Source organism: Plectropomus leopardus, chromosome 17 (genome assembly GCF_026936395.1).
Source record: "Plectropomus leopardus strain MGB_pleo_1.0 chromosome 17, ASM2693639v1, whole genome shotgun sequence".
Lineage (NCBI taxonomy): Eukaryota > Metazoa > Chordata > Actinopteri > Perciformes > Serranidae > Plectropomus > Plectropomus leopardus.
In genome coordinates this window covers 20,830,321-20,845,605 of record NC_142192.1, presented here as the reverse complement: position 1 = coordinate 20,845,605, position 15,285 = coordinate 20,830,321, and the positions used below count along the sequence as shown (strand labels likewise).

The 15,285-nt window shown below is 39.8% G+C and overlaps 1 protein-coding gene across 1 annotated transcript in view; it reads right to left on the bottom strand.

Moving 5' to 3' along the window:
- The window catches only part of slc45a4a (solute carrier family 45 member 4a), a 70,518-nt gene that overhangs the window by 32,781 nt on the left and 22,452 nt on the right, over positions 1 to 15,285 (bottom strand). Inside the window, exon 3 of the mRNA XM_042505996.2 lies at positions 11,763 to 12,977. Within this exon, the coding sequence (XP_042361930.1) occupies positions 11,763 to 12,090 (328 nt within the window). The 5' untranslated portion in view covers positions 12,091 to 12,977. The remainder of the gene's footprint in view (positions 1 to 11,762; positions 12,978 to 15,285) is intronic.

Below are 15,285 nucleotides of genomic sequence, written 5' to 3'. Positions count from 1 at the left end.
TACATTTTTTTACAGCAAGCACACGATCAGTGCTCAAAAAAATGACACCACGTGTGAATATGGCACACTTCCTTATGATCAAAATGTCAGTCAAATAATGTAAATTTCTGAAAAATGTGCTTTTTGGGGTTAGTTTTTTTCTTTATCTCTTCTCTGCCTTTTTATTATTAATTTTCACGTGTCTATTGCTAAACAGATTTTATCCTTTTTAAATTCAGCAGTTGAATGAGCATAAATGCCTTTTTATACACAGCTGCAGTTGAATGTAATAAACTTAAATAAATAACTATGACATTTTTGGCAGACCATGAAAAAAATGCCATCAAATACTTATGACCTTGCACCAGTTTTCTTAGTGTTGTCATTTTATGTGATTTCTTTTATGTAATCTAATGGAAATTGTATTTAGCAGATATATAACTGAAAAAGATGATTCTGTAAGTATCCATCCATTCATCCTTCAAAGAGAGCGAGCGTCAGTGAGAGAGAGCAGATGTTTTTCTACTCCCCTTCTTAAATACACACACATATAATAACCCCGAGGCCATCCATTACTGGCTGCTATTAGGGCTGTGTGTGTGTGTGTGTGTGTGTGTGTGTGTGTGTGTGTGTGTGTGTGTGTGTGTGTGTGTGTGTGTGTGTGTGTGTGTGTGTGAGCGCGTATGTGAGTGAATGTCGTGCTGTTGGGTTTTATAGATTTTCTAGTCTGTTTAGTGTACGAAAGTCCAATTTGTTCTGAATTTTATGAAAAATAAACTGATGTCAAGTGGAAAAATTACATGGAAACAGTAATTACTCATACAGTGTATATTCCATACTCAGTATGATCCATTTGCCCCCAGTTTTGTGGCTATTATTATGATTTGCACTTTTTTCACTATTACTGTAAATGTGGTAATTAGATCATAAAACAATATGATTTTAATTTTTTTTTTTTTTTACTTTGGAAATTTCCCTGCTCTCGTTTGACCAACCAGCACCTGCAAATCGCAGGTGTTTACGCAGACAAACATCTTATTTATCACAACGACACACGGAAACTCCACCTGAGCGTTTGTAGAATAAAACAATTCATTTACAAATTACAAAATATTCTACAAAATTATCTTTAAAAAACAAATGTAAAGCTAATGTATGGTCCTTTTGTTGAAACGGCATCCGATGTATGATTTAGATCATACAAGTCATCTCTCAATATCTATCTAAAGCAGTTGTTCCCATCTAGTTCAGCCATGGGGTCCAGATTTCTCCTTAGTCATTAGTTTGAGGTCCATATGTTAGATAAATGACCACATATTTAATTTCATTCTACAAAATGTCAAGAACATGTTGGCTTAGAATAACACAAAACAATAAAACATATTGCAAGAGTAATATGACATGACACTTCAAAATAAAAGCTCTGTGCCAGAAATTCACTGTACTTCAAAATAAAGTGTGTTTCTTACACACTTCACAAGTTCACGAGTCACTTGCGGTCTATTAAGAATGGATATGGGACCCACTTTTGGACCATGGCCCACTAGTTGGGAAGCACTGATCTAAAGTTAGCATTCACCACCATAAGCTACCAGACCCATTAAAGCTGTAGCAGGGAAAGCCCCAGCGAGTGTACTGAGCTGAGCAGGGACATGTTTGTTTTTTGATTTTGAATTTAACTGTATAGTATATACTGATGTGATACTGACACTAAGAATCTAAAATTAAAAATGTTATGATATTGTCTGGTTTTATATTTAATTCACAATTCAACTTATTTTTAAATTGTCTGAACTCAATGTTTTCATAAATCAGTCATTAATTTTATTTTAAGAGGGCCTATTTTACTCTTTAGAGGTTCATACTTGTATGTTGTGTTCTCATAATTTAATGCTCAAAAAACATTTATACTGTTTGCCGAACACCTGCATTTACCCTCTGACTGAGACGCCACGTTTTAGTGCCTGTCTCTTTAAGCTTCCCTCCCGAAAAAGCCCAGTCTGCTCTGATTGATCCACATTTTTGGGTCATCAGTATCCAAAAACACATGCATGATCTGTATCAGTTCTCTCTGCATTTCTGTACCATCATTGCAGCCGAGGGAATGAGTGTAACGGAGTATAGCGGCACTTTCTACCATGAAAAATCCCCCATAAAAGCTTTTAAACAAGCTGTTCCAGCAGGAATCTGATCCGAAATCAAGAAGACGTTAACAACAATACCAGCCGAGATTACATGTTTCCCTGATGTTAGCATGTAGCTACATGTAGCAGTGACGGCGGAGGAATGCAAACACTTGCATTAACATGCCTGAAGCAGATGACCCTATAAAGAAATCCATCACCAGCTGACAACTGCTTGTCTTGAAAGTAGAACAAAATGTTGGACACAGACAGTCCAGAGCGGTCTGAAGCCTGAGGATTTTGGATTAGAGACTATTTTTAAATAAGTTTACCTCATTATTTGCAACACTACCACATTAAATATGAATATCTGAAAATGTAAATCAAAACATAAGACATAAAATAAGGGAAACCATAAAAGGTCTCTTTTCAGTGTATTTATAAGATTTGTTTATGTGCTCCTTATTTTATGAACCTGTGTCGCTCTTTGGCGACAAATAAAGCAAATGATTGATTTAACTACTGATTCATCAAAATAATCATATAACAACCCTACAACAATAGTAATTGTTTTTTTCGGCCTCTGTTTAAAGAATCTGCTTTCCATGATGTTTCTTTGTTCCTCGTCATCATCTGAGAGCTCTGTGGTGGTTTGTTTTTGATGACTTTACCTCCCTGGAGGGGGCGGGAGGGTGAGAGCAATGTGCTGACAAACAAATACACACACACACACACACACACACACACACACACACACACACACACACACACATTCAGCTCTGCATTCCTCACATATCTTACACTAATAGCACACACATACCTAGCTTATCGCCTGTTGCATGGAAAAACACGCGCACCAACATGAACTCACACAACATGGCTTTGTCTTAAAGTTTCTGCTGACTCTGCATTTACATCACAAATACAAACAAACACACATGACCGCGCCACAGCTCCTATTACAGTAGAACCTTCTCGGCGACCCCCCAATAGTCCCCGCACCACAGTTTGGGGACCACCAGCAACAATCGCCACATAGCGGTGTTACTGTTTGTCTTGTCTTTCATTGCATCTGAGTTACACCAATAACTCTACCCTGCAACTGAGGCGATGTTAGCAAATAACCCTTTTTTTATACGTCTCTTTGTTTGCACAGAGATAACAAATGAATAAAGTTACTGCAGAGATTATATGAAGAGCTATGAATAGGGCGGCTTTAAATAACTGACCAGACTGATGTGTTTGTCTCTCTCTCACTCTCTGCAGGCAGAGGTGTAAAAAGATAACGGAGGAGCTGAGGATTGTGGTTAAAAAGCTTCACAGGTTGGCGAGAATACAATTCACATTGTCACTGGCCCCCGTCTCTCACTCATAGATGTTTTTTTTTCTTTCTCAGATTACTTCATCTGCACCTCGATGCCTGCTCCTGTCTGCTGCTACCTCAGGCACGCAACATTTTATCCACCTACTCCGTCCTCCATCTACTCTGTCCCATGAATGACTGGGTCAGATTATGGTGATTAGTCACCGTGTGACATCAAGCCAGTCATTTATATAACCCTGTATTACGCTGTCTGCAAGGTCATCTGCTAGATTAGACCAGCTAACATGATAGGATCACTCGGTGGATTAGGCTACCTGGGATGCTAGCGTAAACAATCCAAAATCAAGCTGATTTGCTGCACAAAACATGCATGTAGCATGCAACACAGTAATCTAATTTTTGTAAAATGCTGAATTAGATAAATTATTGATATTACAGAGATAATTTAGCATTTAAAAAACACCGACAGCTAACATTTATAGCAGAACTAAATTAAGGAGCTATAGCATTTCAGAAATGATAAAAGCAATGGCTTTTTGCATACACATGAAACTGCAGATGCATGACAGGCACTTTTGTCGACTTTGTGGTTTCCTGCCGAAAACACATCAAGCAGCAGTAAAGAGTGAGCTGCAGCGAGCTGCTATGCGGTGTCTATAGGCCATCACACACCAAGCTGTCAGCTGTCCACCAACGTTGGGCCCTTGTAGCCACGGTGCGCTCACCACCATTGGCCCTGATTGACCCTCGTTGGCTTTTTTTCCACCGATTCAACATCTTAAGCAGCGTCAGCATGTCATTGCTGAATGAAGTCATTCTGATCGGCCATTGAGCTCGGTGCACAAACAGAAAAGTGGAAGGGAGAAATGTAAACAAACACCTAAAGTCAGGAGGGAGTTCAAAACAAACTTGTTATATAAGAAAGGTTGTTTTTTTCTAATTCTATTGAGCTCTCTCAACAGGAAAGTTTCCTGGTGGGTTGTGTTGTTGTTCACTGGCGCACCGTTAACATGCTTTGTTCTGTTAATGTGCTAACTGGCTAACTGGCGTCATGGCGGTCTTCCTTCTTTCCTGTTTTGAGTGACTATTACAGACAACCGCTATCTGCTGGTATGGCGTCGTATCTCCTCTAACGCAGGCGCAGAACATACCTACTTGTTGGCTGTCAGTTTGTTGGGTTTCTGTGCAACATTTTGTCCAAGACACGGCGACATTAGGGCGACGCAGCAGGGGTGTTTTCGTCGCTGCTCTTGGATGTTGGCTTGGTGTGTCATAGCCTATACGAAAGCCACTGAGAGCTGTGGCAGTTTGATTTGGCAGCGAAGTGCAGTTAAAGTAAAATTTGGGGATAGTTTGACCTTAAGTGGCAAACTGTGGCAAGAGAATACCTGCAGCAAATTAGTGAACACAGTTTTGTGACTCTTGTGACGAACAATATTACAAAGATGCTCCTAAAACACATGAAGACACCTCTGGACTGCAGAAAAATTGAATTATTGCAGCAGTTGCTTGGTATGTTTTCAGCTTTATGGCAGAGATGGGCCACCCTGCCTGTGAATAATACTGCTGTGTGAGGTGTCAAACAGGGGACACTAAAGCGAGCAAATCAAACAAAGCAACAGTCAAAACACTATCACAGAGAGCCGAGGCTTTCAGCAGCAGAACCTGAATGAATAGAAGGACATTTCCTGTTGGATTGTAGTAATCTCCTTTAGTAAAGCCGAGAAGGCCTCCAAAGACGGATAACAATGTGGCAGAGCTGCCAGCTCTGGACTGTTTTGGGTACCACATTGGTGGCATGGCTCGAGCTGTATGCACAGCTAGTTGGTCAAACAAGCAAATAAACAGATTGAGATTAAAAGAGACTAATAGTGAAAAAGCGTCCTTTGGGTGACCTTCAGATTGTCCCGTCCTGATAATAAGACTCGTGTGGTTAGAAGAGAACATGCAGCATGACATCTTGGAGCCAACATTTCCAGAAAGGTCAATAAAAATACAACAAGCTTTTGAAAAATGAATCAACTATGTCTAATTAAATCCCCTAAAAAAGAATATCTGGCTTCAGACCTTCACAGAAGAAAAATGTCTAAAATTGATCCCTGAAAGTGAAAGAATATTGTGTGCACCAGAAAATAATTAAACAAAATGATCAACTTGTTACAAGATTTTGGTACAATGAGAATCAGAATAACAAAGTGCCACATTGAAATTGTTAAAATCATTTCATCACTGAAGTAAAACTTACAGTTCATGGGCCAAATCTGAAAAAAATGAAAGTGTGAGGGGAGGAACCCCTGGGATCCCTGATGGCGGCCCGGGCTAAGCCCTCAAGATCCTAAGATCCTAGAAACGACCCTCAACTGTTTGGGGCTGCTGCGACTGGCCTCAGACTCAGGTCGTTTTACAAAAGTGGCCCCCAGACAGAGAAAGTTGAGTATCTCTGTTCTAGCAGCTTTTTCACATTTCAAGAATATAATATTCTTTTCCAACTTACTTCCTACTGTAACAGTTGATAAGTGCGTCTTTCTGTTTATTTTGTTTGGTTTTTTTTTTTGGGTTGTTTTTTTTTTTTTTTGTGGTGTGTCATGTTCTAGGTTAAGGATCGGCTGGAAAACAGGTTAGTAAACAGTAGAAAGCAGCATGGAGGCTGGTGAAAATGTTACAGTGGTTTTTGATCTCTAATTCATTCAGTCTCTCTTTCAAACTCAGTGCCAACTAAATTTGGAATGATGTTCGAGTGCTGCTCGGATGGAGTTAATTTGTGATGGCCTGTCATTGCACTGCACCAGTAAAGGGTCTAAAATTAGCGCGTCAACCCTGGTGTTGTGTTTCTATCACTGCCAATCAGAGCTGGGTTAATAAATACTCATGCCAAGGGCAGACACATTTATCCTGGGAGTGAATGCAGATTGTAACTTTTCCCACTAAAAATAAAATCCAGATATTTTTGGAGTTTTTGTCCTGAGGTTAAGTGTCAGCATTAAACTGATGTAATTTTAAAAATGCCTTGTGCTACATAATGACATTTGCTGTATAGAGTAATGGCTGTTGAAAATATTTACCTCTCACTCTCAATAGCACCCAGGGCTAATTACTGCTGTCGTGACATTACATTTACCTGTGTTAATTCATGTTATTCTGAGCCTGGTGTCTGTAGGACCTTTGTGTCCAGTGACGTCTCTAATCTAGTGACTAGTGACTATGGATAATTCCTGCATTTAATATGGAGCTGCTGCAACTACACATTGATGCATCAGTTTGTTGACAGTTTTTCCTTCTGACTTGTCTTCAATGAGTATCATGGCGCTTTAACAGCTTCTCTGTGCACACTTTGAGCTCAGAAAGCTTGCTGTTACGTAACGCCTCGTCCTCTTAACCAAAAGAACGGCACAACACGCCGTCTGCACTCATCACCTCCTCCCTCCTTGTTCCCTCTCCCTCTCTTTTCACTCCTTATCATGTCTTTTAATCTTCTTTCTTTTAATTGACTCATCTCATCTCTTGCTCTTACCTCACTTTCAGCTGCATTAAGTCATTAGGTGATGCTCTTACTAGAATCAACTTAAGACAGTAGTTTAAATATATCTGGAGGAGAGGCAGGATAAATCAAAAGCCACTGCACGGAGGGAAAATCTTTACAAAATGCCCCTGAGCTGCACGGGTGGGGGTCTGTTCTCAATCATCTTCTTATTATGGGTGATTGGTTCCTACATGAAAACAATATTTTCTGCCAATTTTAGATCTCTGGCTTATTATCTTTGTGCCTGTCTCACTGGTTGGAAGGAGGCGAGGCTCAGTTCGAAAAGGTTATGTGACTGCTCCATTAGTTTTTATGTATGTGAATGCCTTCAGGGTAAAAGTCCGTGCCCTCGTATGAGTGACTGCTGCCAGGAGTTCGGAGACAAAACAGAAAGAGCTCTGCATGCTCTCCACGCAAGACCTTGTAAGGTAGAACTTTCTTATCCGTTCTCTGGGTTGTGTAAATATGGGCTCCTTGACCAAACTGTGTCTGCTGCTCACACACACTCACTAACACACACACTTTTGCTCTGACCCCAGTGTTGTGGGGTTACACACACAATGGTTTCACTCAGGGCGAGCCAACCAGCCTGCTATCCAGCTAATTCCAGTAGCTACAGTCAGTCTCCAGCATGAGCATTAACCGCATGCAGAGTGGGGGGGGGGGTTCGATATTTGTTATCCAAAAATTTGGACCTCTGCCCGCAGAGTTGGAGGGCGGGGTTTGTTGTTTGTTTTCATCTCACTAGGCCTGTTTGTTTGTCTGTTTGCAGGCTAAACACACGAATCAATCTACACAAACCCAGCCATTGTGGCAGGACTTGCATGAAAATTTTTAACTTCTGAATGGATTCACGTGGCAAAGTCAAACCTACGAGCATGGATGTCTTAGAAAAACTGAAGAGAGGCACAAAGTGATTCCACAGAAAGTTGGTACCACGTTTTCAACCTGGTACCCATTTTCCCAGGTTTTTGCCCAAATGTTTAATGGTGACTGGCTGATTGTTGATCTTAGAGAAAGCCTGAGGGCTGAAAAAATCATCATGAAAATAAAATAAATACATATGAAGCCCGAATGTGTGACACTTGTTTTCTATGATCAAGTGACTAAAGGGAACAGGAAGTTTTGAAACTGGACCAGTATTGAGTGACAGGGCTGCAGTCAGCAGCTGCAAAACAGCTGCAATGTAACAATGCGATGCAATTATGCACCGTCACTTTACGTTAACTAAAAGTGCTTATTTTTGCAACTAACAAGTCCAGATATTTATTTGAAATGGCTGCAAACATAACGGAAATGATCCCTACAAAGATAGACCTTTCTTTGAAGAGTAAAAAATGTTTTGTTTGACCAAAAACACCCCAAAATCACCATTGCCAAATCCACCAGACTCCAATTAAGTAACCAATAATTTGGGCATGTATTGAGCCACCAAATTTTCACATCTTACTGGGTGAATTAAGGGTATATTTTAACAAAACAAGAGTTGGCGATTGCTGGAAAAATGGAAAGATTAACCGGCTGTTGCGAGTTTTATGTTGTTTCTGTTGACTTTGAATGAAGTGTGTTATACGCAGCTAAAATTACTGTTTTTTTAAATGGAGTCTGGTGGGTTTGAAATTTGCGATTTGCAGGGCTGTGTCTTAAACAAAAAAGATATTACTTCTTCATTAAAAGGTCTGTCTCTAGGGATCCTTTCCAATTGGATCGGAATAGAAATAGGTCGTTAGGCCACATAAAATAACAATTAGCTGAAAAAACAAGCACTGTTGAACTGCGAACATGCTCCGTATGGAATGCAAATTCAGATTTCAGATTTCCTTTATTTATCATTTTTATTATGCAATTCCATACGTAAAGAAAAATGAATAAAGAAGTATGCAAGTCAATAATAAAAAGCAGAATACAAATAAGAGGATAAAAGTCATAATTAAGTTATAAGCATTAGGCTGCATCCAGTATTGAGTGAGAGGGCTGCAGAGTCAAATGCAGCCTGTTATGCCGCCGCAGCGCTCTCACTCAATACTGGACCAATTTCAAAAACTGCTGTTCAAATTAGTCACTTAGACACAAAAACATGGAAAAATATGGTCCCAGTTGAAAAACAAAGTTACCATTTAAGACTACCTTAAACTTGCTCTATTACTTAACCAACAAAGAACTATCATCCAGTTCTGCAGCATCTCAACAGAGCATTTTAGCATCTTTCAGCTCACTGTTTTGGTTTTACAGCATTTAATTTTACTATTTTGGTTAACTACCGCTGTTCTCACCAGCCTTGTTTCCAGTCAACATAACTTCAAATGAATAACAATGTTGCTCCATGGCTGCTGGATGTGTAAATAAGCAACTGTTTGATAATAAATTCTGCATATCAAGTTAACAGATAACGGTATGTAAGTGTTAATTTGCTGTCTTTCAGCGTTAAGTGCAGTTACATATTATGGCTGCTTTCAGGTCAGTTTCCACAACAAATGTGCTGATTTACCTGTTAGCATTGTGATATTAATGCTAAACAATGGCTGTAATCTCACATCTCCTGTATTTTGTCATATTTCAGGTGCAGTTGTGCAAATATGTGCATCTCTAAAATGAATGTGGAAATCAAACATGCTGCACTTCTCCGCAATCTACTTCATAATTCATCTGAATGGAAGGCAATCCGTATGATCAGCGCAAAAGGTCAGATTGAATAGCAGTCAATTAGCCCAACATGAAAAGAGTGACATGACTGGATTAACTCTCCACAGCAAAGATGAATTGAAATGAGTTATGGCTTCATCTACTGTAGTTTCATTTATTTCAGTGAACTAATCTGTGGCAGTTGTACCTCTCAGTGGCTCTAAAATCTACTAAGAGGAGCTCAGACCCATCCTGATCTAAAAAAAAATGTTAGGCTAGGGCTAAAATTAGAACAAAAACATGCAGCAGCAACTCCCCTGGTCTCACACTACCACAGGAGACAAGCCTGATAGCAGGTTACTGTAATTTTGATTACATGGTACAAATTGTTTGCAAGAATCAGATCATTATTTCACAGATAATGTTTTTTTTTTTTTTTTTTTTTTGTTTAGATTTTTTTAAAATTATTATTATTTTTAACATGTGGCAGATCTCAGCATCAAAAAATTTCCACAAAGCCAGTGTTTTAAAGTCTTCCTCCCTGTGGCGGCTCATCCTGGATGAGCCACGGTGGCCGCAGAGTGTCCTGCCACTCATGTCGCCTTGGTTATGTAAGCTAGGAGATCACGCCACTGAGGGGGAAGGAGAGATTTGGAGAGAAAAGGAAGGGAAGAGAGAGAAGGAGAGGGGATTGCATGGGAAGTGACTTTGAATTATAAACAAGGTTACCGCTCTTTCAGCCTTTTATCTCCATCCCTCTCTCTACCTCCCCTCATGTGCTTCTCATCCTCTCCTCCTTTTTTACTTTTCACACCCTTGCCGTCTCCCCTGAGGGCTCCGGTGTACTCCAGACGGATTTGGACTTGGCGAATTCTTTCAGGCTGTCAAAGACGACGCTAGGTGCAAATGACAGTGCGCTCACTGTGACTGGATGTCTGTCTGTGCGTATGTGTGTGTGAGTGTGTAAGCTAGCTAATCTCCAGGCAGATCCAGTGGATGTCCATCTGAACAAGGTGAACAGCAGGGGGGATACAGCTAGGCCAAGGTGTCCTCTGAAATGCCAGAACAACACTGGGACAAACAACGAGACACCCTGTTCCCGCTGTGGTGCTATATTAAGTTTACAGGCACTTTGTATTCTATTAGTTGCTCCTGAATGCAATGTTCACATCCTGGATAAGAATAAGATGGGAATTTAGTTTATTCTTCATCAACTAAATGGTTGCAGATGGTTTAAAAATATATACCTTGCAAGAAAAAAGTATCCCTCCTAATCATCGTTAATGACCCACTGCAAGTGTGCGACAGTGTGTTTATTGGCTCCTCAGCTGTATTTTATGATTTTCTTCTTGTTCTGCTGTGTCAAGGACGCTCCTGGGTACAGCATGCAGGTGATGTCAGGACTTTAAAAAAAGGTAAGTGACCCTGTGCTTTTGTATTATGTTGTTTTTTTTATTTTATTTTTCTGTAAAGCACCTTGAACCGACCTCTGTGTATGAAATGTGCTTTATAAATAAAACTCCCTTCTCTTTCCTAGAAATCTGTTATGTGAGGATGAAATACTTTCTTTGTTTTTGGTGAGTTAGAGGATGTGTGAGGTCCAGAGCACGGATTAAATGAGAACAAAGAACAAAAGGATTGTTTTGCAATTTTCTCTGACATTTACCACTTGTGTTTGTTTTTATAAGGGGTAGACAGATTATTGACCTAGACAATTATCGGGGCGATATTTGGCATTTTGCCAATTATCTGTATTGGTATTTCTATTTTAATGTTCGCCGATAAAATGTATTAATTAAAATGTGAAAAGAAAGTGTTAGCATGGGGGGAACTTTTACTTTGTATAATATCGGGGAGTTATTTATTTTATGTATTACTTTTTTATTAAAATTTTCACTTGACTTTAAACAAAAAAATTGCTTGAAACTTGCTGTAAATGATCTTAAAAGTTTCAGTTTTGATTTTAGAAAGTTTTGTGTTGGAGTTTTTTATATTCTAAATCTTAAATAGAGACATAAAGGTTTCCATTTTTATTGTAAATACATATCGTTTCCAAATATCGATTATTGGTCTCATTAACTAGTAAAAATCGGTATCAGCCCTATAAAACCAATATCAGTCGACCCCTAGTTTTTATGTAAATACAAAACATACATCATGAATCTGCATGTTTGCGTGTGAACTCTCTACTCACCTATCTGCAACAGCACAGGTGTCACCAGCGCCGTCTCCATGGCGTAGCAGAACTCCCGGCCAAACATCACGGCCCCGTGCATCACCCATCTCTTCAGGGGTATGCCTTCGACCGATCCCTCGCTTGCTGACTCCTCCCCACCTCGACCTCCTCCCCCTCCTCCACTGCCACCGCCGCCGCCCCCCAATCCATCCGCCTCGCCTCCTGCTCCTCCTTTCTCCCCATCCGAGCTTGATGCTGTGGTGCTTTTGGCGTTAACTTCGCCCACCAGAGATCCAACCTGCATAGCGTCGGCCTCTGTGTTCTGGGGAGGCATGGTGGAGGTCATGCACGCAATGGGAAAAAACGTGCACCCCCTCTAATACGCTGATGGATCTGAGAACAATCACCTGTAGCTACCAAAGAAAAAAACAATCCCTGCTGGAATTAAATCACTCGTAAGTACTTTAAAACTAAAAGTAACTAAGTTACAATCTTAACAAGCTACAAAGTGCAGCCTGTGGTGACTTGCTGAGAAGAATAATCACCAGCTGAGTGCTAATACTTAAAAAAAAATCTGTAACAGACAGTGCCTAAGCATGCAAGGTAATAAAACTGATCTCAAACTGAAGAAAAACGGATCTATTGTCTAGAAAAAAAACTCAATCAGCAAATCGGTTGTCCTCAAAACAAGTGGTCCTAAAAACAAGTAGTCCTCCCAAAACACTGCACGTGTTAATCCTCTCGGCTTTTTCCTTTGTCCCAGAGTTTAAAAAAAAAAAAAAGCTCTCAGCTTTCCAAAAGGTTTGTAGAAAATCCAGAAAAATAGAGGAAGCAGTTGAATTTTCACAGGAAGAGTGTGCGGTACATTCCAAGAGTGTGTTTTCTCCTTTCTGTGTGTGTCAGATGAGTATATGTGTGTGTGTGCGTGCGTGCGTGCGTGCGTGCGTGTGTGTGTGTGTGTGTGTGTGGTGTGTATGTGTGTGTGTTTTATGGCTTTTTTGTCATTGAGGTTTCTCCCTCTTTTTCTTACTGTCTATTACAAGCTGTAAAAATCCATATAGAAGACCACTCAGTGAGTTCCAGAGTCATTTTGTGTATGGAGGGCTGGATGGAGGCCTGGACGACGGGGTGGGTGGGGGTGAGGAGGAGGCTACGGGGGAGAGGGAGGGAGGAGGGAAGGCAGCGTAGGTAGGCGGAGCTTCTCTGAAAATCCCCATCGATTGGCTGATCAATCTGGAGGAAAACAACCATCAGGTAGAGAAGCGTGGATCCACGGTGCAGGTGTCCCATTGGTCAGGAGGGGAGAGGGGAGAAAAAAAAGAAAGACATGACTGTTAGTAACTTCACTTTGAACATATAAAGCATGGGAGCTTTGCTGCATATGACCAAAAAGCCATTTTTTGTAATTTTTTTGTCATTTTTTCCCAGGGGTGACAACATAAACAGACTACATGAAGGCAGAGCAGCATGTCATTTGATGTGCATCACCTGACACAAGAAGAGGAAGAAAAAAGAAGAGGTGGATCAATCAATAAATCAAATTTTATTTATATAGCACCTTTCAAATAAATCGAATGCAATTCAAAGTGCTTTTAAGTTTGATTGAAGGAACAAAACCAAAAACAACATAGCAAAAGGTATGTTAAAAAATTGATATTTAAAAATACAACAAGTAAAAACCATACAATTTTGATTGTGAGAAGCTATGTAAAAGCCAGACTAAAAAGATCGGTTTTTAGTTTACGTCTAAAAGAATCATTAGGTGAAGGTACAGTAGCCAGGATGTGCTAATTCTGGAGGCAAATATTGCTGTTTTTCCAAGTTACAGGATGTAAATACTGAAAAAAGGACAACTAACAATTGGGCTTCCATACAAAACAGTGGCTGTGGGTGTTTTCACATACATCTGCTGTGCTTTGTTAACCCTTAAAAGATCAGTTTACCCCAAATCAAAACTAGATATTTATCTTTTTACCTGTGGTGCCATTTAAACGTCAAGATTGTTTTGGTGTGAATTCTAGAGTTTTGGAGATATCGTCCGTAGAGATGTCTGCCTTCTGTGCAATATAATGGAACTAGATGGCACTCTGCTTTTGGTACTCAAAGCGCCAAAAAAACAAACAAAAAAAAAAAAACACTCTTTCCAGAAATCACGACCCAGCTACTTAAGATATTACACAGATCTTGTTGTGAGCAGTTTCATGTAGGAACTATTTTCTTTGTACCAAACTACACCCGCCAACAGTATCACCATGCAGAAGAAATCGTGCATCTACTCATGGAGAAGATGTTTGGCATCCTCGGCTGAGCTGTAACAATTCGCAGGTGTAGTTCGGTAGAAAGAAAACAGCTCCTGCATGAAACTGCTCACAACAAGATCTGTGTATTATTAAAGTTAGAAACTGGGTCATGATTTTTGGAGAGCGACACTTTGAGACATCTAAAGCACCACAAGCCGATCGCCATCTAGTGCCATTGTACTGGAGAGAAAGTAGACATCTTTATGGCAGATCTCTTAATCACTGAGAAACTCACTCCAAAACAATCTAGATAGAAAAGTAGCACTGCAGGTAAAAAGAAGAAATTTTTGATTTGGGGGTGAACTGTTTCTTTCATTTCCATCAATGCTGCCTGTAAAAGGTCACCAAGCATTAAACACAGTGAGATAGTGGTCAGTCAAAGCTATACTGTTTGTTTTTCTATTGACTGTATTTTCTACATTTAATGTATGAAATTTTCTCTTTCCTGCATTCGACAGCTTCCATCCATTTTTTTTTTTCAGTAGGCTACACAAGCCGCACTGTTGCTGCATTTTCTATTTTTTGGCTTCACAGGTGTCACAGTTTTCCTTGTTTTTGTGCTTGAAAAGATTAACATATTTTTGACTTCTTACTTGTGATATCTCTCCATGCAGAGAACTCAAATCCAATAGCGTTTAGTGGAAATCTGTTTGCGGCTTCACAATGGTAAAATACTTTTCAATAGCCACATTTATTTGCAGAAACAACGTCACCCTGTGAGCCGTTTTTATTGAAACTTATTTTATCTGAAGAAAAAAGAAAATGTGTTTACATTAAGCTCTAGGGATAATCTTAAGAAATCAGGGCATTATATCTGGATAAAGAAGCTGCTAATTCAGGACACTGGGCGCCACAAACAAAATTCCATAGATCTTTATAGTATTGACCTGGAGGCAGAAATGTAAAAGATCAATAACTTAAAACTTGGACAAATTAAACCAAAACTAACTGCATAACCGAATACCAAAAGGACTAGAGAGAAAACGTGTTTTTCTGCATTTTGGAGCAAACCGATCCACATGTTTAAACCTGGAGTTGTTTGGGGATAGCAACGTGCTGATACCAAATGACGATGTACACACACTCTCCGATGAAAAGAGTCCATTTTTAAAGATTGTAATTGGTTGGAGCACATGATTCACCATCACAGACACTTGGACAGTCTTTTAAAACTGGACGGGGAGGATGAAAGCATGCAATGTGTTTTATGTGCAGAAACGTTTTCACATTGAGCCACTGTT